Raw genomic sequence first — 18,592 nt, forward strand, 5'->3', positions numbered from 1 at the left:
TTCTTTTAAACAGATCGCCCTTTGAAGCCCCAAAGCTAAATTTGGCTTTTTAATTGTGATATAGAAGATTATCCACTAAAATAACAGTTGTGTTGCGCAGCTTTAAACCCTTCTCACTGAACAAAATGTCCCCTTTTCAACATCTGCTCATGCCACAACACTAGAGACTGTTTTATACCATGAGTCTGTACTTAGGATGCTATAAAAACATCATTAGGAGCAACGCTAGCACTCCATGAGACCATTCATCTTTACAAAACAGAAAGTAGTTAGCATTCTCGTCTTAGGAAAGAATACTGTTTCATGGTTGAAGTTATAAAGCATATAAAGTATTATCTATGTAAAAGTAAATCCTGTCACACACATGCTTGTTATTGTGAATGTTTTCAAGACCAAACAAAACGGATCAAAGATGGACATGCAGTTTCCAATTAAAATTTAGGAACTCTTTATATTCACACCAAGCGTCACCTGCCGTCGTAGGTCTCAGTCACTGTCAGGCTTGTAGAGGTACTTCATCACCAGATTGTCCACTTTCTTCTTCTTCTTGCTTTCTTTTCTGCTTGTCCCTACAGACTCCTCATCATCAGATCCTTTTTTGGGGGCCCTTTTCACACTGTTGGAGCTGCGGTACGAGATGGTAGACCCTGACGAGGACTCAGAGGAAGACTCAGATGATGAAGACGATTCAGATTCGCTAACTTTTTTCTTTCCTCTTTTTTTAGACTTCTTGCCTTTCTTCCCCCTTGAGCTCTTTCTGCTCTGCTTTCTCTCATCTGAAGAGGAATCATCAGACAGAGAGACTTTGGATTTTTTGTCTTTGCGGCTTCTGGAGCTGCTGGTGCTGAGGGTGCTTGAAGGGCGATTTCTGTAGTCCAAAGAGGAGCTCGACGTGCCTAACCCTTCATTATCTTTTTTCCGAATGCTCTCCCTTTTCTTATCATCATCCTCCTCGTCACTGGACTCATCGAGTTTGCTGCGTTTGAACTTTATAGGCTTGAAACTTAGCACTTCGTTGATGGCAGCTTCTAGGTCAGGGTCTAAATAGTTGCGGTGGGAGACAGTTTTGATGTCGGATAATTCTGGTAGAGCGCTGTCAGGGTTTGAAGACTGACCGGGGTTTGAGAAGCTTCTGCTGAGGGAGCGCGGACTGTAAGACGATGTGCCTCCCTCTGTGAATGCAACACTACGACCATCGTCATCATCGTCAACGTGCAGCCCAAACTCACTAAGACCACAGCTGCGAGCAACAGACAGCCGGGAGCCGCTGCGTCTCTCATCTTTCCAGGAGGAGCTGCGGTGAACTGAGCGAGGACTAGTGCGGCTGACGCTGCTAATGGTCGACTTGTTGTCGTCGCCGTCATCCATGTCGAGCATGCTTCGTCTGGTTGAAAGCCGGACAGAGGAGACCACAGACTCCTTGTCATACTCAGGGCTGCTTTTAGAAGTCCAGCGGGATTCAAAACTCTTCCGGGCTCGACTAGTGGCTTCGGAGTATGCCATCGAGATGACAGAGCCTTTGTCGTCCAGGTCCTCTGAAGCCTGGCTCTTCTTCCAGTCGTCCTGAAGGTCTCCAGACTTGGATTTGGATTTGCGAATGGAGCTGTGGTCTGGTGTGTCCATTTGTTCTTTCAGAGTGCTGAAAAGTGAACTCTCGTCACCTGTGCCTCCTATTGAGTCCTTCAGGTTGGAGCGTTTCCTGTAGCTCAATGAACTCATGACAGACACAGATCGAGAAAGGTCCACTTCTTTTTCATCTTTACCCCCATCACTTGTTTTTTCCTTAACTTCTTTTACATCAACAACATCTGCATTTGCTGCATATCTAAAGTAGAGAAAAATAACACTAGCAATCACCCACAGACAAGGAAAGACAAGGTATGCGGAACTACAGTAATTTTGGCACTAGACTTCAATGTTTTACCGTCAATTTGTCATTTTCATTTTGCCCTTGGGACCAAGCCCTGCTGATTGCTCTTATGTACAGTACACAGTAAGTGAGGTAATCAGCCAGGGACGAAGGCAATATTACTGAGGCTAGACACCATTTAACAGGCGTGCCAACTCGCCATGGGCCACTTCAATAAATTTGACAGCAGCCGCTTCTCATTCTGGCTCCTGTCATTAGACAGATTACTGGAAGAGAGCAATGACACCTCATCATAGGAAATACCCGCCCGTCTGGAGCAAAGTGCCCCAGGTAATCCTGGAAATGCTTCCGGGTTTTATCACACTGTTAGTGATGGGATGAACTGTGGTGATGTGTCATGATGCATAAAGATGACAGGACTGACCTGGTGCTCTTTAGATTCCCTTCTTCTGGCTGAGTCTTTGCTGTGCCTTTGTTCTTCGAAATCCAAGACTTAACTCCATCCACACGATCCTCCACCTCTGAATCTGTTTCTGTCTCATCTCCACTACGAAACAACAGGGATTTATTAGTAAATGTGGAGATGATTTCAAAATGAAGCTTTCAAGGTTTGTTGATGTACAAAATTAATGGAATGTTAATATTAATCTCAAGCAGCAGAGGTTAGAATTCACACACATTAAATGCAATTAGTTTGATAGCCAGCGGTGTAAAAATAGCACGAATGATAAACAGATGTTGAAGAGTAAGGCAAAGTCGTGATCTGGACAGAATATAGATGATGCACTAGGAGGCATAATTAACTTGTTTGTGTGCTTTTGGGCTGCATGTGCGTGGCATGTCACCTGCTTTTAGTGATTGCTATTGGAGTGGGGCCATGAGACAGCTCTGTGGCCTCACTCCTGACATAACAATCAATACATGCAGACCTCTAGTTCCCTGTGAAAAAGCACAGGAGATCCCACTTGGATAAGGTCAATCCTCTTTCATTTGTCTCCAATCAGTGGTGAATGTTTTTAAATTATGCATCCCATTGTGCAGGAAGGTTAATGCGTCAGGAAATGGCATGGATGAGGTGAATGAAACCTAACATCAGTGCTGGTTTAATGATTGCTATGTGTGGAATATATTGATGTCAAATTCAACCTCTTCACATGAGCTTCTTCAAATATGGCATTGGCGCCTGCTTATGTGTGATGTGTGAAAATCAATTTCACATTACAGTTTAAAAGCAGCTCAAGGATGCAGCGAAGGCCACATTTGACTTTCATAAAGTTGTTGGTGGTTTGACTTTGTTTAAAAACTGAAAACTTTAAATTCATTTAATATCTGCAGCAGGATGAATGTTTTCCTCAATAAAGATTACATTTGGTGATAAATGGCAGTCCTGTATAAGTATGTCTGACCTGTCATGTTTGAATTAGATTTATTTATGCCCTTCCGTGATGCAGCTTTCAAAACGTCATGTTTCATCAATCTAAAGTATGCACCTTGTTTACTCTTGTTGAATTAAAGATTTCGCAGCGTCGAGAGCATTGTGACAGCTGACTGTCATTAAAAATGAGGAGAGGCACAGCAGGTAACAGATCTTTCATCTGGAATGAGCTTATCTATCTGCGTCACAGCAAAATGCTTACATCGAATATACAAATAAACAAAGACCTTTCAATGGAGTTGAAGTGCAGAGACCTGTCATTTGTCCATATAGCGCAGACATCTGTCTGTGCTCCCACTGAACTACATACTATTTGCTTTGTCACTGTGCATTGTGTTTCACATTTACTCGGGTTTTCTAAAGAACAAAGTGTCCTCTCTAATACCGCTCCTTTTTGGTGGGCTGCTTAAAAGCATTTTCACAAAAAGAAGGCACTGCTGGTACTCCGCAGTGTGTTGCTTTTGTTACTTGCCACGTTAGTGAGGTGGAACATTTAAAGGAGATGGGCTCATCTTCTACCCTGTTTTTTAGAACAAATGTTAAAATAGTTCAAATTTAAAAAAGATGAGGGTGATTCAAATATGAATCATAAAGCTCTCTGAAAAGACAGACCTGTGCCTAGAAATTACCTTGCAGTAGTAAAAATAAATATTATGCCAATACTGGAACAGGTATTTTCTAATGCTGGGGTAAATATCTATTCACTGAGCCACAAAGCACAGGAAGTGAAGTAAAACTGGTGAAGTATAAGTAATATTCAGATACCTTTAGACTAAAATAGTGTCTTTGATCCAAGCTTACAAAGATGCACAATGTAGATGCTTACTTATTTTGTCATAAAATATTTGGTGGAATAAGCTCATAAAACTTAAAGCTTCCTTCTTATCATTCTACTGGCCCATTCATCAGCTATGTTATCCCTCCTATTTAAGCATGATATATTGCACAAACAACTAGCGAAGCCCCCGCAGCTAAATTATACCCTTTATCCCCCACTCACCAGAACACACATAAACAAAATAAAAGGTGGCTTGCAATTGAGTGCTTTGCAAATGGTGTCACAAGTGATTTGTCCTTGGCCTCACACTAGTAGCTAACCGGTCCTGAGGCTTGTAGATACAACCAAAGCCCCAAGAATTTAGAAGTGAACGTTAATCGCTTCTGACAATTGGGCTGCAGCGGTTGTAAATCTCTGTCACAAATGCTTACAGTCAGCTACAAACTCTGTATATATGGCTTGGTTCTATCAGTTTAGCACTTGGAAAGAAGCAACGCCAGATATGGATAGTATCTTTTCAATAAAACAAGGCTTTGGTATTGGCAAATAGTCAAACGATATAGATGTAGTCGTAGTTGCACTTCACAAAAAGTGACCTTGGGCTAATGATGAAAAATAGTTGTTTCAATAATTTAACAAAATATATTACCATTTTATATTCATACTGATAAATAGATGACAGTTTTTACTCACCTGCTAATCTATTTTGTTGAGCTTGGGTTCCTGTGTAAACCTGGAAACTATGTGAATCTGTGGGATGCATCCTGAATAGTAGCCAGTCAGTAATAGAATATTTATTCATTTGGGGTATTTTTTGAGATACAGTTTTACCAATGAGTGCATGATTTTGTTTGATACGGACAAGCAGGAGTGCCTCAATACTTGGAGATTTATACTTGTTAATACAAGGAAAAACACCCCTCACTAAATTCGTTCAGTCAGGCTCCTAATGCAATAACACTGAAGGATGGAAAAACACAATTAAAAAAAGAAAGACCAACAAGTGGCTTTTTTCCCCCCTGTCTTCTAAGTGGTACAAAGACAAAATAAATGCAGTGGCACATTTGATTTGTCTGAGCAGAGAATAGTGATAAAAAAGAAATGGGATGACAAGTGCACCGCTGATCTCTCAAAAAGCAATCAGAGGTTAAGCCTGCAGATTGCGAAGGTTGTGTCAGCATCAAAGTAACGGCTACACTTCTTTAATACACTGGGATGAAGGTTTAAATTATTTTACAAGCCACAAAATGTCTCCTGCAAAAGTGCCAAGAAATGTAATTTTGTCAAACACAGAGCTTTTGTAGAGAACACAATTAGAATTCAGAGTGATGACTAAGCATTGCCGAGCTACACAAGGTGATCATTTGTAACGATATGAATATAAAGTGCTTCACAGACCCAGCAAATAGGATTAGTCAGGAATAGAAAAGCGTGTAAATTGAAATTGTTTGTTTTATGTGCAACCCATGCATGAACCCATTCTTGTGCATTTTACTGTATATAAAGCAGTGAGAAAAAATAATCAATGGGCTAAAGTAATACCACAGACCTCTGCCTACAGTAAATGGACAGTGCGGCGTATGGTGTAAGTAGAAAGAGAATTTTGGCCAGTATAGAGATGAATACTAACTGACTATCCATGACAACTCATTTAAGCATTTCTTTTTCCTTGCGTTTTTGTCACTTTGTTGCCATTTTTGTGGCGTTTTTGTTGCTTTTTCACCACATTTTCATCACATTTTCGGCCCTTTTTTCAAATTTTGGTCACTTTTTCATTACATTTTTGTCACATTTTCGTCCCATTTTCGTCTTTTTTTTTGTTGCGTTTTCATCCTGGTTTTCATCTAATTTTTGTCTCTAGGTTGCTAGTTTTTTCAAGAAGCTTTTAGATTTGGGTAAAGCCAAGCTGTAGAAAAGGTGCTCGGTTCATTAGAGGTTAAAAAGCCATGTAACTGAAACCCATCCATAAAAATAACTCTATTCGTGCTAGCCAGGGAGTTATTCATGTATTTATTTATCAATTTGTTTAAGATGGGACAGTGCGTATTAATTAACATGGGTCCCCTAGTATGAGTCTCAAAAAGTCCTACTAGTCCTAACTTTTTGAGGCTTTGCAAAACAAACCCTTCAATACTAGGTTCAAATGTTGGCCTCAAAACGATCATCAAACATCTATTTTCCCCCGAATGAACTGGCTCCATGTGATTTGGAGAGGGAGCAGGAGAAAATTACTGAGGAGAGAATAAATGAATTCAACAGCAAGCAGCCATGATTCCAAACAAATGCAGAAGATGAAGGTCCCCGAAGAGGGCGCAAATTTAGCAAATGATGGCGGCTGATGATGTTCATGGAGACAATGATGCAGCATTACGGCAGGTCAATTACTATTTGCAGCTTTTTAGCTCAGGCATATTTTAGCGCGCCGGTTAACGAGAGAATGTGCGAGGTGGGTGTTTCTTTTTTTTTGTATGTTCCAAACACAGGCAGACCCATGAAACAACTGAAGGCATAAAATGAAAGAAAATGAAACAGCAGGGGTAGCCTTTTTTTTTTTTTTGTTCGATGCACAATGCTCACACAGGTTGCGTTCTTTAAAGAAATGCTTTATCCACACAGCAAGTCTAAAGTAATACTGCATTATTCCCTCATGCTGTTAAAATGGGTGAGAAGACAAAGCATGCATTTTTCCTTTCTCACGTTTTATTCTTTCGTTTCTGGTATTTTGTCACCATGTCTTGCAAACTGCCAGAAGAAAAAAAACAGACAGAAAAAGTGAGATACGTAAACAACACCAAATGGTACCCAGTAGCATAACAAAAAACATGTTGCGGCGTCTGACGTTGTGAATCGGTTACCGCTCCTTGCTGACTCCTTTTCAAACGGTGCTCATATGTATTTGATCTTTCGTGAACAGTCCGGGACATCTGTTTACCTGAGTGACTTCACAGCTTTACACAGCTCTCTACCTCTAGTGCAAACATGGGGAAACCAGTGGAGACGAAATATAGGAATCAAATTAACCGCTTTGGTGGGAGTACAAAGGGGGTTAGGGTGGATTTGATGTGGCAACGTGGGAGATATGAAAAAGGACTGGGTCGTGACTGACAGCCTTTTTGAAAATAAAAACTTGCTGTTCCGCACTAAGCAGGTTGTTGCGCTATATTTCTGCACAGCTGTATCTCTCTTCCACGTATGAGACCCCACAAGATTGAAAAACGCACTTTACCTGTTAATAAGATCATCGTTGTCATCGCTCTCCATCTCGTCCTCGATGGCCGCCTGCAGGTCACCTATCCTTTTGAAGGCCAGTTTCAGATCCATTTGCAGGCTCTGGTTTGCGGCTTCTAAACTCTCTATGTCCATTTCCTGGGCGAGAGGATTACATTTTAGTGCGCCGCAAGTGAGTGCTATCTACCGGAAGTTATCTATCGCGCGCAGCTGTTACCAGTTCGTGTTTTTTGCGGCTGGCCTCTGCCTCCTTCTTGGACAGCTCGGTCATCTCCTCCTTCATGTCCCTTATCTGCCTCAGGATTCTCTTATTCTGCTCTTTTTCACGGTTCTCTGCTGCTATGCGCTGGTTTCTCTCCTCCGTCATCTTCTCCAGATTTTCTTTGAGACGGGTCACTAAACTCTGAGGGATAAGAGTGAATATAAAGTGAGCTTTCAGTTCAACAGAATAAAGAGACTGCTTCGAATCATCTGTGAAAACAATGTTAGAGAACTTTCTGTTCTGAAAGTTTTGCTAATAGCACAGCTTGTAAACTCCACTATAACTGCAAACAGCCATTTTTTGTAATTGCTGAAAAGAAAAAGGGAATCCCATAAAAAATGAATGTTTAAATTGCTTTCAAAGGCTAATCTTGTACTATTGCTCTAATACAATGGTTCCCAACCTTGGAGGATGGGCTTCCCTTGACCTGACTCCAACATGTACAAGGTGGGTTTCGAGGAAAAACTACTCTAATGTATCAAATAGGGCGATATGACAAATAAAATTAGAACTTTTTTTTCATTTCAGCTTAAAGCAGAACTAAGTAATTCATGCCCCTTGAGGTCATAAGCACCACTGCAGGTGTCATAGCATGTTACGTTTTTTTTTTTACTCATTAATTGTCCATGAGAGTAAATACTACACTGACAGAAAAGGGAGAGAGCGATATCGTACATTGTGCCACAACCCAATTACGCAATAATTATTTTTTGTCACTCCAACTTGGCTGTAAACACTGCTAAAGTGGCGCTAGCCCAAAGTTAGCTTTGCACGTTAGCTTGTTAGCTTTTTCGTCGTGATTACATTAGTGTTCATGGTGCCTCTGGGTCGGAGCAGGGAAAGTTGCAAGGGTAGTTTTCTGGCCAGAGACACCAGGGGGAGATGAAAGGCCCCACAATCATCCCATCATCACTTGTATTACCAGACTACAAAAAGGTAAACAAGTTAGTTAGTACTGCTTTAACCTGTTGCCTGCCATCTTAGGGCTAGGTTTTAGGTCAGAGATAGCAATTAAAGCAATCACTACTACTACACTCATTAACTGTTTCAGCTTGGTTAATTATTAAAGTTAGAGACTCTTTTTCTCCTTTCTTCACTTCTGCGTGAGTATTACATCTACGCAATGCACCAATTTCCCTGAGCAAAACATAAACATTTTCACAGGACACAGTGAGTTGTTTTTCCACCTCCAAGCGTTTGATCTGGGTCCTCTCATACTCCAGTTTGGTCTCCAGCTCGCGGATCTTGGCCTCTTGTCGGCTGACCAGAGATTTCTCCACCATCGACTGTTCCTGAAACTCCAGCTGGCTCTGCAGGGAGTGAAGCTGTGGGCAAAACACACACACAAAAATATCCAAATCATCAGTCATACTTGAACACTACTTTTCCAGGTTATCTACAATGTTTTTGAACAGTAACCTCTATGTGTCCCAGTCTTCCACAAAGGCTCAAACTGTATAGTATAGATCGGGCGTAGTAACTGATTTGGGCCATCTAAAACATTTCCAGAGACTGATAAAAGATACAGAAAATGAAACTGGCCTCAAAGGCGGTACGGTACTTAATGAACAACTTCACTTCTAAGAAGGGGTGGATTTAGAGAGTCTTTGATACGATAGTGGATACAAGACCGCACGCCTCCTGGGAGGAGATAACCACTTGAAGGTCAGATGCTGTAGATGGCAATCACTGATGTCTGAGACAGCTCTTAACAATATACAGTGGTCTCCTGTGTGACTTGTGAGGGGAAACAGGGTGATCGAGACAAAGACTGTGTGTGCCAATTATTTCATGATCAACTAAGAGTGCTGTCTTTCTCTAAAGAAAAGAAATTTCACTGTTCTGATGGCTTAACATAACATCGATTGGAGATATATTGTTGGGAGGAGTTTTGCAATTCAAAAGCAGTTGCGTAGGTGTTATTGCGTCCTTGAGCAAGACACTGAGCCTGCCATGTCCCAGCTTCCCTCCATTCTCTGTGTGGACGGGTATGTATGAATGTGTGAGTGAATGTTCTCCCTGTGTCTGCATATTTATGTTTCCTCTGGGTCCTCTGATTTACCATGCCACTAAAAAACATAGTGGTTGGCCCACAGCGGAGTCACAACGGCTCAGGATGAACCATCCACCTGATCTTTGCAATTTCGTTGTACGGGTGTAAAAAGACAAATAAAGCCACTGTTACCTTGTGTAAAAGCACTTCTCATGCCTAATGCAGGAGGAACAGCCCTTAATAAATTCATATCATTGTGTTTCATTGCTAATGTTTTATGTAGATGGTTGGCCATTTGTCTTATCTTTATATACATTTTTTACAACTTGTATGTTTATTTTTATTTTTTTAAATAAATATTATGCTGCTAATTTATTTTGAACCTCCAACTAAGTTAATATTGATATCGCAAAAAAAGCATAAACAAAAAAGGATTTTATCCAAACATGACAAGTTCGAGGTCATCTCCAGTGAAAAACAACATAAAAGCCTGATTATGAGCGCAACATCGAATCAGATGCATTAACCTTTTAACCACACCACCTCACCCATTTGATTAATGAGGCACGGTGAACAAACAAAATAGAACCACTGAAAGTACCTGTTATGTTTTCCTGGAAGCATTTAATGGTGTTAATTATGAAAACAATGTTCACAGCATATTGTGCAGAAAGTGTATTTTTGCCTTAGCATTATGTAAATCATATGTGGTGTGTTTTGGAAATGTCAACCAACACAAAGATGCATTGCAAACCATTCTATTAAAAAACACCTGGCTCTGCTACTATTGCACTATTTACATGCAAATTGAATCACACTTTTTGAGCTGCAAACTGCCATAGAAATCCAGTATTTTTGTCAAAATCAGAAGGTTTGTGTGAAAAGCAGTGGGCTAATGGGAAAGATCTGTTGAGGCAGCAAGCCTGTCCCTGGCAGCCGCCCGCAGAGCTTTTCAACGTGTCTTGTACCTTTTCTTGGATCTCCTGCTTGTCTTTTGTGGCTTCTTCCAGCTGAGACTGCAGGTCACTGATCTGGTTTAAGTCTCTGGCGGACTGCAACACAGTCAATAGTCATGTTTTAGTTATGTATAAACAATACAGAAATAATGTACCAGGTTGTGTAAAAATAGATGTTAACGGTAACTTAATATTTTTGTGTATAATGGAAAAGCTGCTGGAATACATTTACTTTGGATGTAGTAAAAAATATAATGAGATACACTAAAAGGAACGAGTAATTCAGTACCTGACAGCAAGTCACAGTAGCTCTTGTGGTTTTACATGGTTTTTCACCCTTTGTCTTACTTTATCTTACTTAAGCTGTCTACTTAATAAAAATGCTCCTTGTGGATCAATAAAGTAAAGTACTATGTTTTACTATGCTTTGAATTGCTATTTTTGCTTTTGTGTTAGTTATTTAATGGCTGAAATATTTTAACTAGTGGTCGATAAAAATTTTCAATCGAGTTAATTATGGCCTTTGTAATCTATTAATCGCAATTAATTGAATTTAAGTATAATTTATTTAGAGGTGGTATATTTCACTTCCTTTACTTCAAATCGCAGTTTGATTTATTTGGAGAATTATCTTTTTTAAATATGTCGGCTTAACTGTGTGAGTAAAGTCTGACCGTAAAATAGTTTCTGGTTTGTCCCTAAGCAACGTATTTCAAGAAAAGGAAAGTGAAAAGGTGCCGCTAAAGAATAGTGATTAATTTTGATTAATATCTTATTAATAATAATTAATTGGAATTAATTGACAAAAGTCCTGACATGAATTTTAACGTCTTGACCTGTGCAACTGCAGCCTTGTGCTTCTTCATCAGTTCATTCATGTCTTCCTGGTCCTCCTCCATTCTCGACTGGAGATCGTTCTTTTCCCTCTGCAGACGGCTGACCTGTTCCTCCAACTGCGCAAAGTGAAAGGGAAACAGAATTTAGTGGAGAATGACAAGATTTATGCATGAGCTGTTGAATATGATAAATGGTTATTAGCTGGCCAAGCCGGGCAGAATCTCATCTAATGGCAATAGAACATAATGTGGACGGCGGTCTGGCTGAGGATGAGACCAATTGGAGATAATCAATTGGCTCATTTAGGTGGGGGAAAGTGAGGCCAGCGCAGCATACTGGTGATGTCGTATTCACAGTTCTTCCTCTGCGATCGAGGGTGGACACGCGGGCCCTCAATATATATCCTATAATATAAATCATTTACCAGAGCTTCCCAGGCTATAAATGCTCATATTAACAAGCATAGCACAGGCACACAGCCCGGTGTGTCGCATCCCCAGAGACACAAACATCCTCAGTCTGTGAGAGTGAAGTGTAGGCAGAGCTCTCATGAGGCAGTCATTAACCAACAGATGAAGAAAGGCAACAAACCTATTCATCTATTAGACACAAGCTAAAGGGCAATGATTATATTAACATCCACTATAGCTTGATGTTGTGTGCATATTAATTTACTAGTATCTTTCAAACTCCTCTGTCAATTGCATGCAGTTCTCTCTCTATGTATACGTACAGCTGTAAAAATGTGTGCATGTACGTTCTGTGTTTGTAAATCTAAAATGTGGAGGAGAAATTTGTAAAACTTACTGATATCTTTGTTTTTGCAATGTCCTCTACTTGAATGTGCAGGTCTTCTATTTCAAGCTCCATACATTTCCGGGCCTTCACTGCTGCTGCACAGGTGAACTCTGACTCTTCCAGCTAAAAGGTGATAGAAATAAAAAAAAGAAATAAAATCCAGAGATGCAAAACCAATGACTATCGAGCAATAATTAATTAAAAAGTAGCGGCCGTAAAGTATTATGATCAAAATTAGATTTTTGATTCTGTTCACAAACTTTTTAAACACATTCAGGGTCATTAACATTTTAGAGACTTTAGAGACTTTAGAGATTTTAGAAAGAATGCTTTTGTCGAGATCAAAACTACGGGGTTGTTTGTCACAAACATTTCCAAGGGTACAAAAGTCATTGTTCGGGCAAAATAATTGCAGTCTTTTTGATTTGATGATTTACTGATCAATTACATTTAAATTTTGATTTGAGAGTAATTGAGCAACATAAACACAAATGCCAAAGCTTTCACTAAGGCTAAACCACTGTACTCATACTGTAGACAAGGATTCTTAAGGCATTTTCTATTCTCTTTAGCTTAACTACAGACTACAAACTACAGACCACATGTAAAATAAATTGTGTACATACATGTCTTACATTGAATGGTGTGACAGACCTGGTTTTTGAGCTGTGCGATCTCCCTCTTGCTGGGCGCATTACTTTTCAGGTGGTCCAGCATGATCTGTGCATCTGCCAGCAGGACCTTGGTTCTCTTCAGGTCCTTTCTCAGCCTCTTCTCGCTCTCCACGTCCCTCTGGCTCACCTAGAGGACACAACAGCCGCCTTTAGACACAGGGCTCTAGATTTCCATCATGCTTGAAAATCCCCCAGCACCTCTCCAGCCTCAAAAGTGGTGTCTTTCCAATCAAAAACAAGTGGCGCTCTCAGTCACATGTACTCACCGGCGGTGACAGAGAACAGAGGAGATGGGATTATGTACTGTACCTGGTCCTGGGCGTTCAATAGTTTGGACTCAAGGTCTCGTTTCTCACGAAGGACTTTCTGCTTGTCCTCATATTCCTCCTCCAGCTGTACCTCCATTTGCTTCAGCTGCAGGGCATGTCAACACATGAGGAGTGATGTAGAAGTTAAACACTCTGAAGACCAACTTTAAAGCTACTCTACTCCTGCATTGACTATTCAACCCAGCATGAATAGGGTTGTCTTGACTAATCGGCGTAAAGTCAATAATTAATTTAGGTCATTGTCATCCTGGTCTATACACATTCTCTGAAATAGTTTTTTTTACATAATGACAGCGCTGCAAATAAAATGGCACAACAGGAAAACACAGGTTTGGCTTAAAAAATTTAATTTCTAATATTATTCATCAAGAGGACCGTAGCATATTTTATTTGATATAAATCTGGATAATATGTATAACAAAACACTCCTCGAGGTACTACCTATATAGAAAGTAATTGTTAGACTACTTGGCTATTCAAAGGAATAATCGCTGACTAGTCAACTAACACATGTTTTTTTTTTACATTACCTTCTTACTACAGGAACGTCTTATTTCGTCCACTTCTTCATCTTTGCTCTCAATGTCTTTAGAGTGGGTCTGCCGCTGCCTTTCCATCTCCATTTCCAGGCGCAGTTTAGCCTGGGAAAGCACAAATAATGCACTGACTTTTTTATGGCTGTTTTAAGTGAAAGCTGAAGAGCTTTTCATTTATTTTCAAATTATTCAAATAAATTTTACAGTGACAAAATTAATGAAAACATTGCACTTATATTGTCCTCCTGAATATTACTTTAAAACAATCTTGTTATGCCAGTTCTTGTTTCCGACAAATCTATCAAAAAAGAAAATAAAAGAGCTTAACCCTAATATCATAATGTTGCCTTTACTGCACCTGCTCCAGCATCTGTATAGACCCAGCCTGTTCGTCCAGCTCTTCCTCCTGGTCTTTGACCTTGGCCTCCAGGTCACGGAGCTGCTTCTTGACTTTGGCCAGTGAGGCTTCATCCTTGGACTCCTGGGAGGAAATGTCTTGTAGCTCGGCCTCCAGCTGCTGAACTTTCACATTTGCTGCACACAGCTCTGCGTCCTTGTCCTGCAGATGAAAGATGTACAATAAAGCATGTGTCGAAAGCAGCCCAGTTATGTCACACAGGACGCACAAGGAACCGACAGTGTGTCCCAGGAGGGGGAGCCAGGGTGCATCTGGTTATGTATGGTGAAGTGGCTTACCTGCAGCTGTTGGCGGAGGTTAAACATCTCAGTAGTCATGATGTCTTTCTCGCGGGCCAGCTTCTCCCTCTGGCTCCTCTCTCTCTGTGCCTCGGCCTGAGTCTGGTTCTGCTCCAGGTCAAATCTGGAACAAGCGCCCACAACAGGTGAACATGGAGATAAGGCAGTTACATAAAGCCACACAAAAGGGGAATTTTGGAAAGTAGCAATGCAGGTCTGACCTTTCAAATCAAAAACATCCATCCACAAACACTGTTGCAGATATTGAATAAACAATAACTGTTTATTGAACTAATCTAACAGTTCATCATTTAATTAAGAGGTAGATGGCAATTAGCACTGGTCATTTTGCTTTTGGTAGAAAAATAAAAGACAAATACAAGGTCACCCAAATTTTCAGAATTTCATGGCATATGATATAATTTACAGCTTCAACATTTAACATGTGCTTAAAGCTGCATTATGCAACTTTTTATGTGGAAAAAAAGGTTGACATTTCTGCGTATTTGACCTTGTGTATGAGTGGTCAGCACGGCGCCTTTACTTTGATAAATTGTTTGGAGGGTTTTCACCGCTGACCTACAAACTGTAGGTTTACACCAGAAAACCTACAAAACAATTGATCCCGGAGCAATGTAGAGGCCACTGTGATCGAAAGTAAAGGCACCATGTTGACCACTCATACAGCCGCTGGGTTACTACAAGGTAAAATACGCACAAATATGAACTTTCTTTTCGCATTAAAAAGTTGCATGATGCACCTTTAAAGATAAGGATAAATGCTAAAAAATAAAACTGCTCAATAAAAGGAAAGGGCTATTACATAGTTGACTTTGGACTTAGAAGAATCCACAGCTGGATTGCTCGCCTCAGGGCTCTTCTCCTTTCATTAGCCATCAATTTACAACTGGGCTGTAATAATGTGCAAAATGTTGTCTTCAATTGTCTGGGGCAGAAACACTTATGGTTGGTGAACTTAACGGCTAAGTGTTTCATGCTGTCAGCTCGTTGTAACTCTCTGTTTTTCTCTCTGGAGCGCAGCTGAAAATAATTTCACCCACAGAGCATCTTCAATTAGCCACAGGGGAGAGATCACATTCTGCCACGGCGATAGCTTCAAGTGCTTAAAGTCTGAGTCATTTTCGCTGCTAATGCAATTCCACAGATTACAGAACATCTCACTCACTGTTCAAAATTAAAGAAAACTTCAGTGTTTCTGCTGGGTGGCTCTGAGTGTCTGCACTTAGCCATCCAAGGAGAATAGAGCCATTCTTTCTGTTTAATGTGTTTGCGAGACAGAGACAGGGGCCGGGAGCAGACTGATGGACAGGCGCGCACAGACAGGTATAAAAATAGACAGACAACTCTTTTTCAAACTGACTTGCGCTGTTTCTTCTCCAGATCGTGGTTGCGGCTCTGCAGGCCCTCCAGGTGGAGCTTGGTGTCCTGCAGCTCTGCCGTCAGTTTCTGGCACTTCTTTTTTAGCTGCTGCACAGAGCGCTGCACATCCTCGTGGTCTGTCTGCAAATCAGCCACCTGAAACATTTACACATGTCCTCTTTAAATATGTTAATTGGAATAGAAAAAAGAAACATGATCATAATAAACAATATTAACATAAAATAAAATAACAATGAAATCTTACAAATATGTTAAGCTATAAGCTATAAAAATGTTACATAAAGTGTCTTGCCTTTCTCTCCAGCTGTCTTTTGCTCTGCTGCTCCGTCTCCAGCTTGTCGTCAAACTCTTGCTGGAGCTTCTTTTTGGTGAACTCCATTTCACGAATGGCTCGGTTGTATTTGATCCGCCATTCTCCTCCTGGTGGGACGACGTAGATTTAAGAGAACGCCTGTGTGTGACATTTGGGAGTCTCCTGCCTTTAAATGTGGTGCACGCTCCGGCTAGAAACTCAGAGAAAAACTAAAAAGCTCAGAAATTATGGATCATGGTGGGTACTATACTTGCTGCGATAGTTATGATAAGATCAGAACCCCACAATCTTTTAGGAAATAAAACTTCTTTCATCATATCCGGACCTCGGAAGGTCAAATGAATTCAACAATGAGTACAAAGCAGTGTCGAACGTCTCAGCTCTAATCTTGGATAAACCTAGCGGTAGATTCAAAGCACACCACAATAGTAGTTAGAGGAGGACATGTCTAAGTGGCACTTTCACAGTTCTTAGTCGACCCTAATTCTGCAGCTGTCAGAGGCTATCAGAAGTGTAGCAGCACATTCGGGTTCAGGTTCATTTCCAAAGCCTTATCATTTTAGTGGCTGTCCATTTCTCCTTCATACCAACACCAGCTCCTCCATCAGAGTTGCTCATTAGCATATATATAGCATAATGACAACTTGCAGGGCCACCGGCTCTGATCCCAACGATTATTTTCTCATTCATCTAAGAATTCAGATACGCTCTGTAATGGCTTGTCTGTCGAGGTGGGGCGGAGGAGGTGGAAGAAAAAGCCACAGCACAAGCTTACTTTCGCAGCAGGTAAGAGACCACTGGGCAACGGCGCACCTCGTAATGCCTGGGAGTGGATCTTAATCCCCTTCTCATAAAACCTCAAACTTAGAAAATGTACTTAATGGCAATATGCACAACATGACCGGGTCGAACTGCCACATCGCCCGCTGAAACAGTCAAACAAAGGCGCTTGTTCCCGCAGTTTCAATTATAATAACATTAGTAAGAGATATTTCAAACTGTGCACATAATAATACTCATATGAAGAGGCCTGAGATGTGGCTACTGACCTACGCTGACATGCCCAGAAGGCACAAAGCCGAACTATGGAGTCATGGAGTACATTTAATTGAGGATTTACAAATACCACTTTTGTAACCTTTGCAGCTGAAGTTACAACAAAAATAGAGAATGAAAAATGATGCCAAAATGTGAGTCTTACTAACCAGAATCATCATCGTCATCAAGCTCTCCATTTAGGTCTGAGGTTTTCATGAGCCGGGCCTCCATCACCTCCATCTCCTGGGCGTCCATTTGCTTCTTCATGGTCTCAAACTTGGCCTGAATTGAGAACGTTTAATGTTGTAGCTACAAACTTGCATGCTTTTTAATATAAATGCTGTACAATTTGATCTCAACTTGCCTGTAAATCTTTCAGGTCCTTCTCTAGCCGAAGTCTCTCCGAGGTCTCGGCCTCTAACATCTGTGAGGCAGACTCACTGGTGCTCCTCTCATCGGCCAGTTCAGCCACCAGGTCTGTAATCTGAATGATTTTACTCATCATTACTGAACTGGAGGACGTTTTATTTCAGTTTTCAAGTTTTATAGCCTCTTAAATAGGACTATGATACACTATGGCATTGAACATTTTTGTAAAGCAAAAGACTGTTGGAAGAATAGTATCTGGTGTTTGCATAGCGTGATTTACTGCAGTTTATATTTTTTCTTTTTTACACTGTCACATTATTGTCACATTATTATCAATTTTTTGTCACTTTTTCATCATATTTTTCACACTTTTTGTCACTTTTCGTCACATTTTTTTTTCACTTTTTTGTCACATTTTTTTCACATGATTTACTGCAGTTTAATATCTGTTTTTACCCTGAAATATGTCTATCCACACAGTATCCGAACTATAAACAGCACAGTTCACGCTCCATCCTTTTGCTTCAGGTAAAAGTCCACCAACACTCCAAAACATTGAAGTCCCAGCATGCACCGCTGCCACCGCCAAAGGGACTCACCTTGCTCTCCAGTCGATCCGTGTTCAGTCTCAACTCATTCCTCTCCTTTTCCACCCTCTCCAGCTTCCCTTTTATCAGCTGGATTTCCTCCTACAAGAACAAAGGTCATGGAACTACTAACATCTATACAGCAGGATCATTCGTAATGAAGTGGCAATATGAAGATAGATCTGCTCACATCTTTGCCTTTCATCTGCTCCTCAGTCAGCTGGACTTGAATCAGAGGCTGCACGGTGGTAAAGAGCTTCCACCAGGGCCAGTCTTTCACCCCGCGGTTCTTGTTGATGTTCTTCTGGATGCAACGGATGGCTAGGTCCTGTATCTATACTCGTAAAAACACAAACACATGCCAACTATCAAAACGCAACATGCCTGGCGACAATGCATAGAGATATCACTGATTTACAATGTCGGTGAGTTTAAAGGGATCAAAGCCGTAAATCTAACACATTTACTAGATTTATTAGAAAGGTGCACACT

At 40.7% G+C, this 18,592-nt stretch overlaps 1 protein-coding gene across 1 annotated transcript in view; it reads right to left on the reverse strand.

The window, feature by feature from the left end:
- Positions 1 to 434: 434 nt before the first annotated feature.
- The window catches only part of LOC306970274 (unconventional myosin-XVIIIa-like), a 50,781-nt gene continuing 32,623 nt past the window's right edge, over positions 435 to 18,592 (reverse strand). The window contains exons 24-43 of the mRNA XM_079566188.1: positions 18,291 to 18,434; positions 18,113 to 18,202; positions 17,509 to 17,628; positions 17,312 to 17,426; positions 16,086 to 16,213; positions 15,774 to 15,928; positions 14,393 to 14,516; positions 14,055 to 14,255; positions 13,691 to 13,801; positions 13,141 to 13,245; positions 12,812 to 12,958; positions 12,167 to 12,280; positions 11,359 to 11,475; positions 10,535 to 10,618; positions 8,761 to 8,898; positions 7,529 to 7,714; positions 7,310 to 7,449; positions 6,781 to 6,825; positions 2,295 to 2,417; positions 435 to 1,825 (exon numbers count right to left, since the gene is read on the reverse strand). Coding sequence (XP_079422314.1) covers positions 487 to 1,825; positions 2,295 to 2,417; positions 6,781 to 6,825; positions 7,310 to 7,449; positions 7,529 to 7,714; positions 8,761 to 8,898; positions 10,535 to 10,618; positions 11,359 to 11,475; positions 12,167 to 12,280; positions 12,812 to 12,958; positions 13,141 to 13,245; positions 13,691 to 13,801; positions 14,055 to 14,255; positions 14,393 to 14,516; positions 15,774 to 15,928; positions 16,086 to 16,213; positions 17,312 to 17,426; positions 17,509 to 17,628; positions 18,113 to 18,202; positions 18,291 to 18,434 — 3,726 coding nt within the window. The 3' untranslated portion in view covers positions 435 to 486. The remainder of the gene's footprint in view (positions 1,826 to 2,294; positions 2,418 to 6,780; positions 6,826 to 7,309; positions 7,450 to 7,528; positions 7,715 to 8,760; positions 8,899 to 10,534; positions 10,619 to 11,358; positions 11,476 to 12,166; positions 12,281 to 12,811; positions 12,959 to 13,140; positions 13,246 to 13,690; positions 13,802 to 14,054; positions 14,256 to 14,392; positions 14,517 to 15,773; positions 15,929 to 16,085; positions 16,214 to 17,311; positions 17,427 to 17,508; positions 17,629 to 18,112; positions 18,203 to 18,290; positions 18,435 to 18,592) is intronic.

Source organism: Gobius niger (genome assembly GCF_951799975.1).
Source record: "Gobius niger genome assembly, chromosome: 11".
Lineage (NCBI taxonomy): Eukaryota > Metazoa > Chordata > Actinopteri > Gobiiformes > Gobiidae > Gobius > Gobius niger.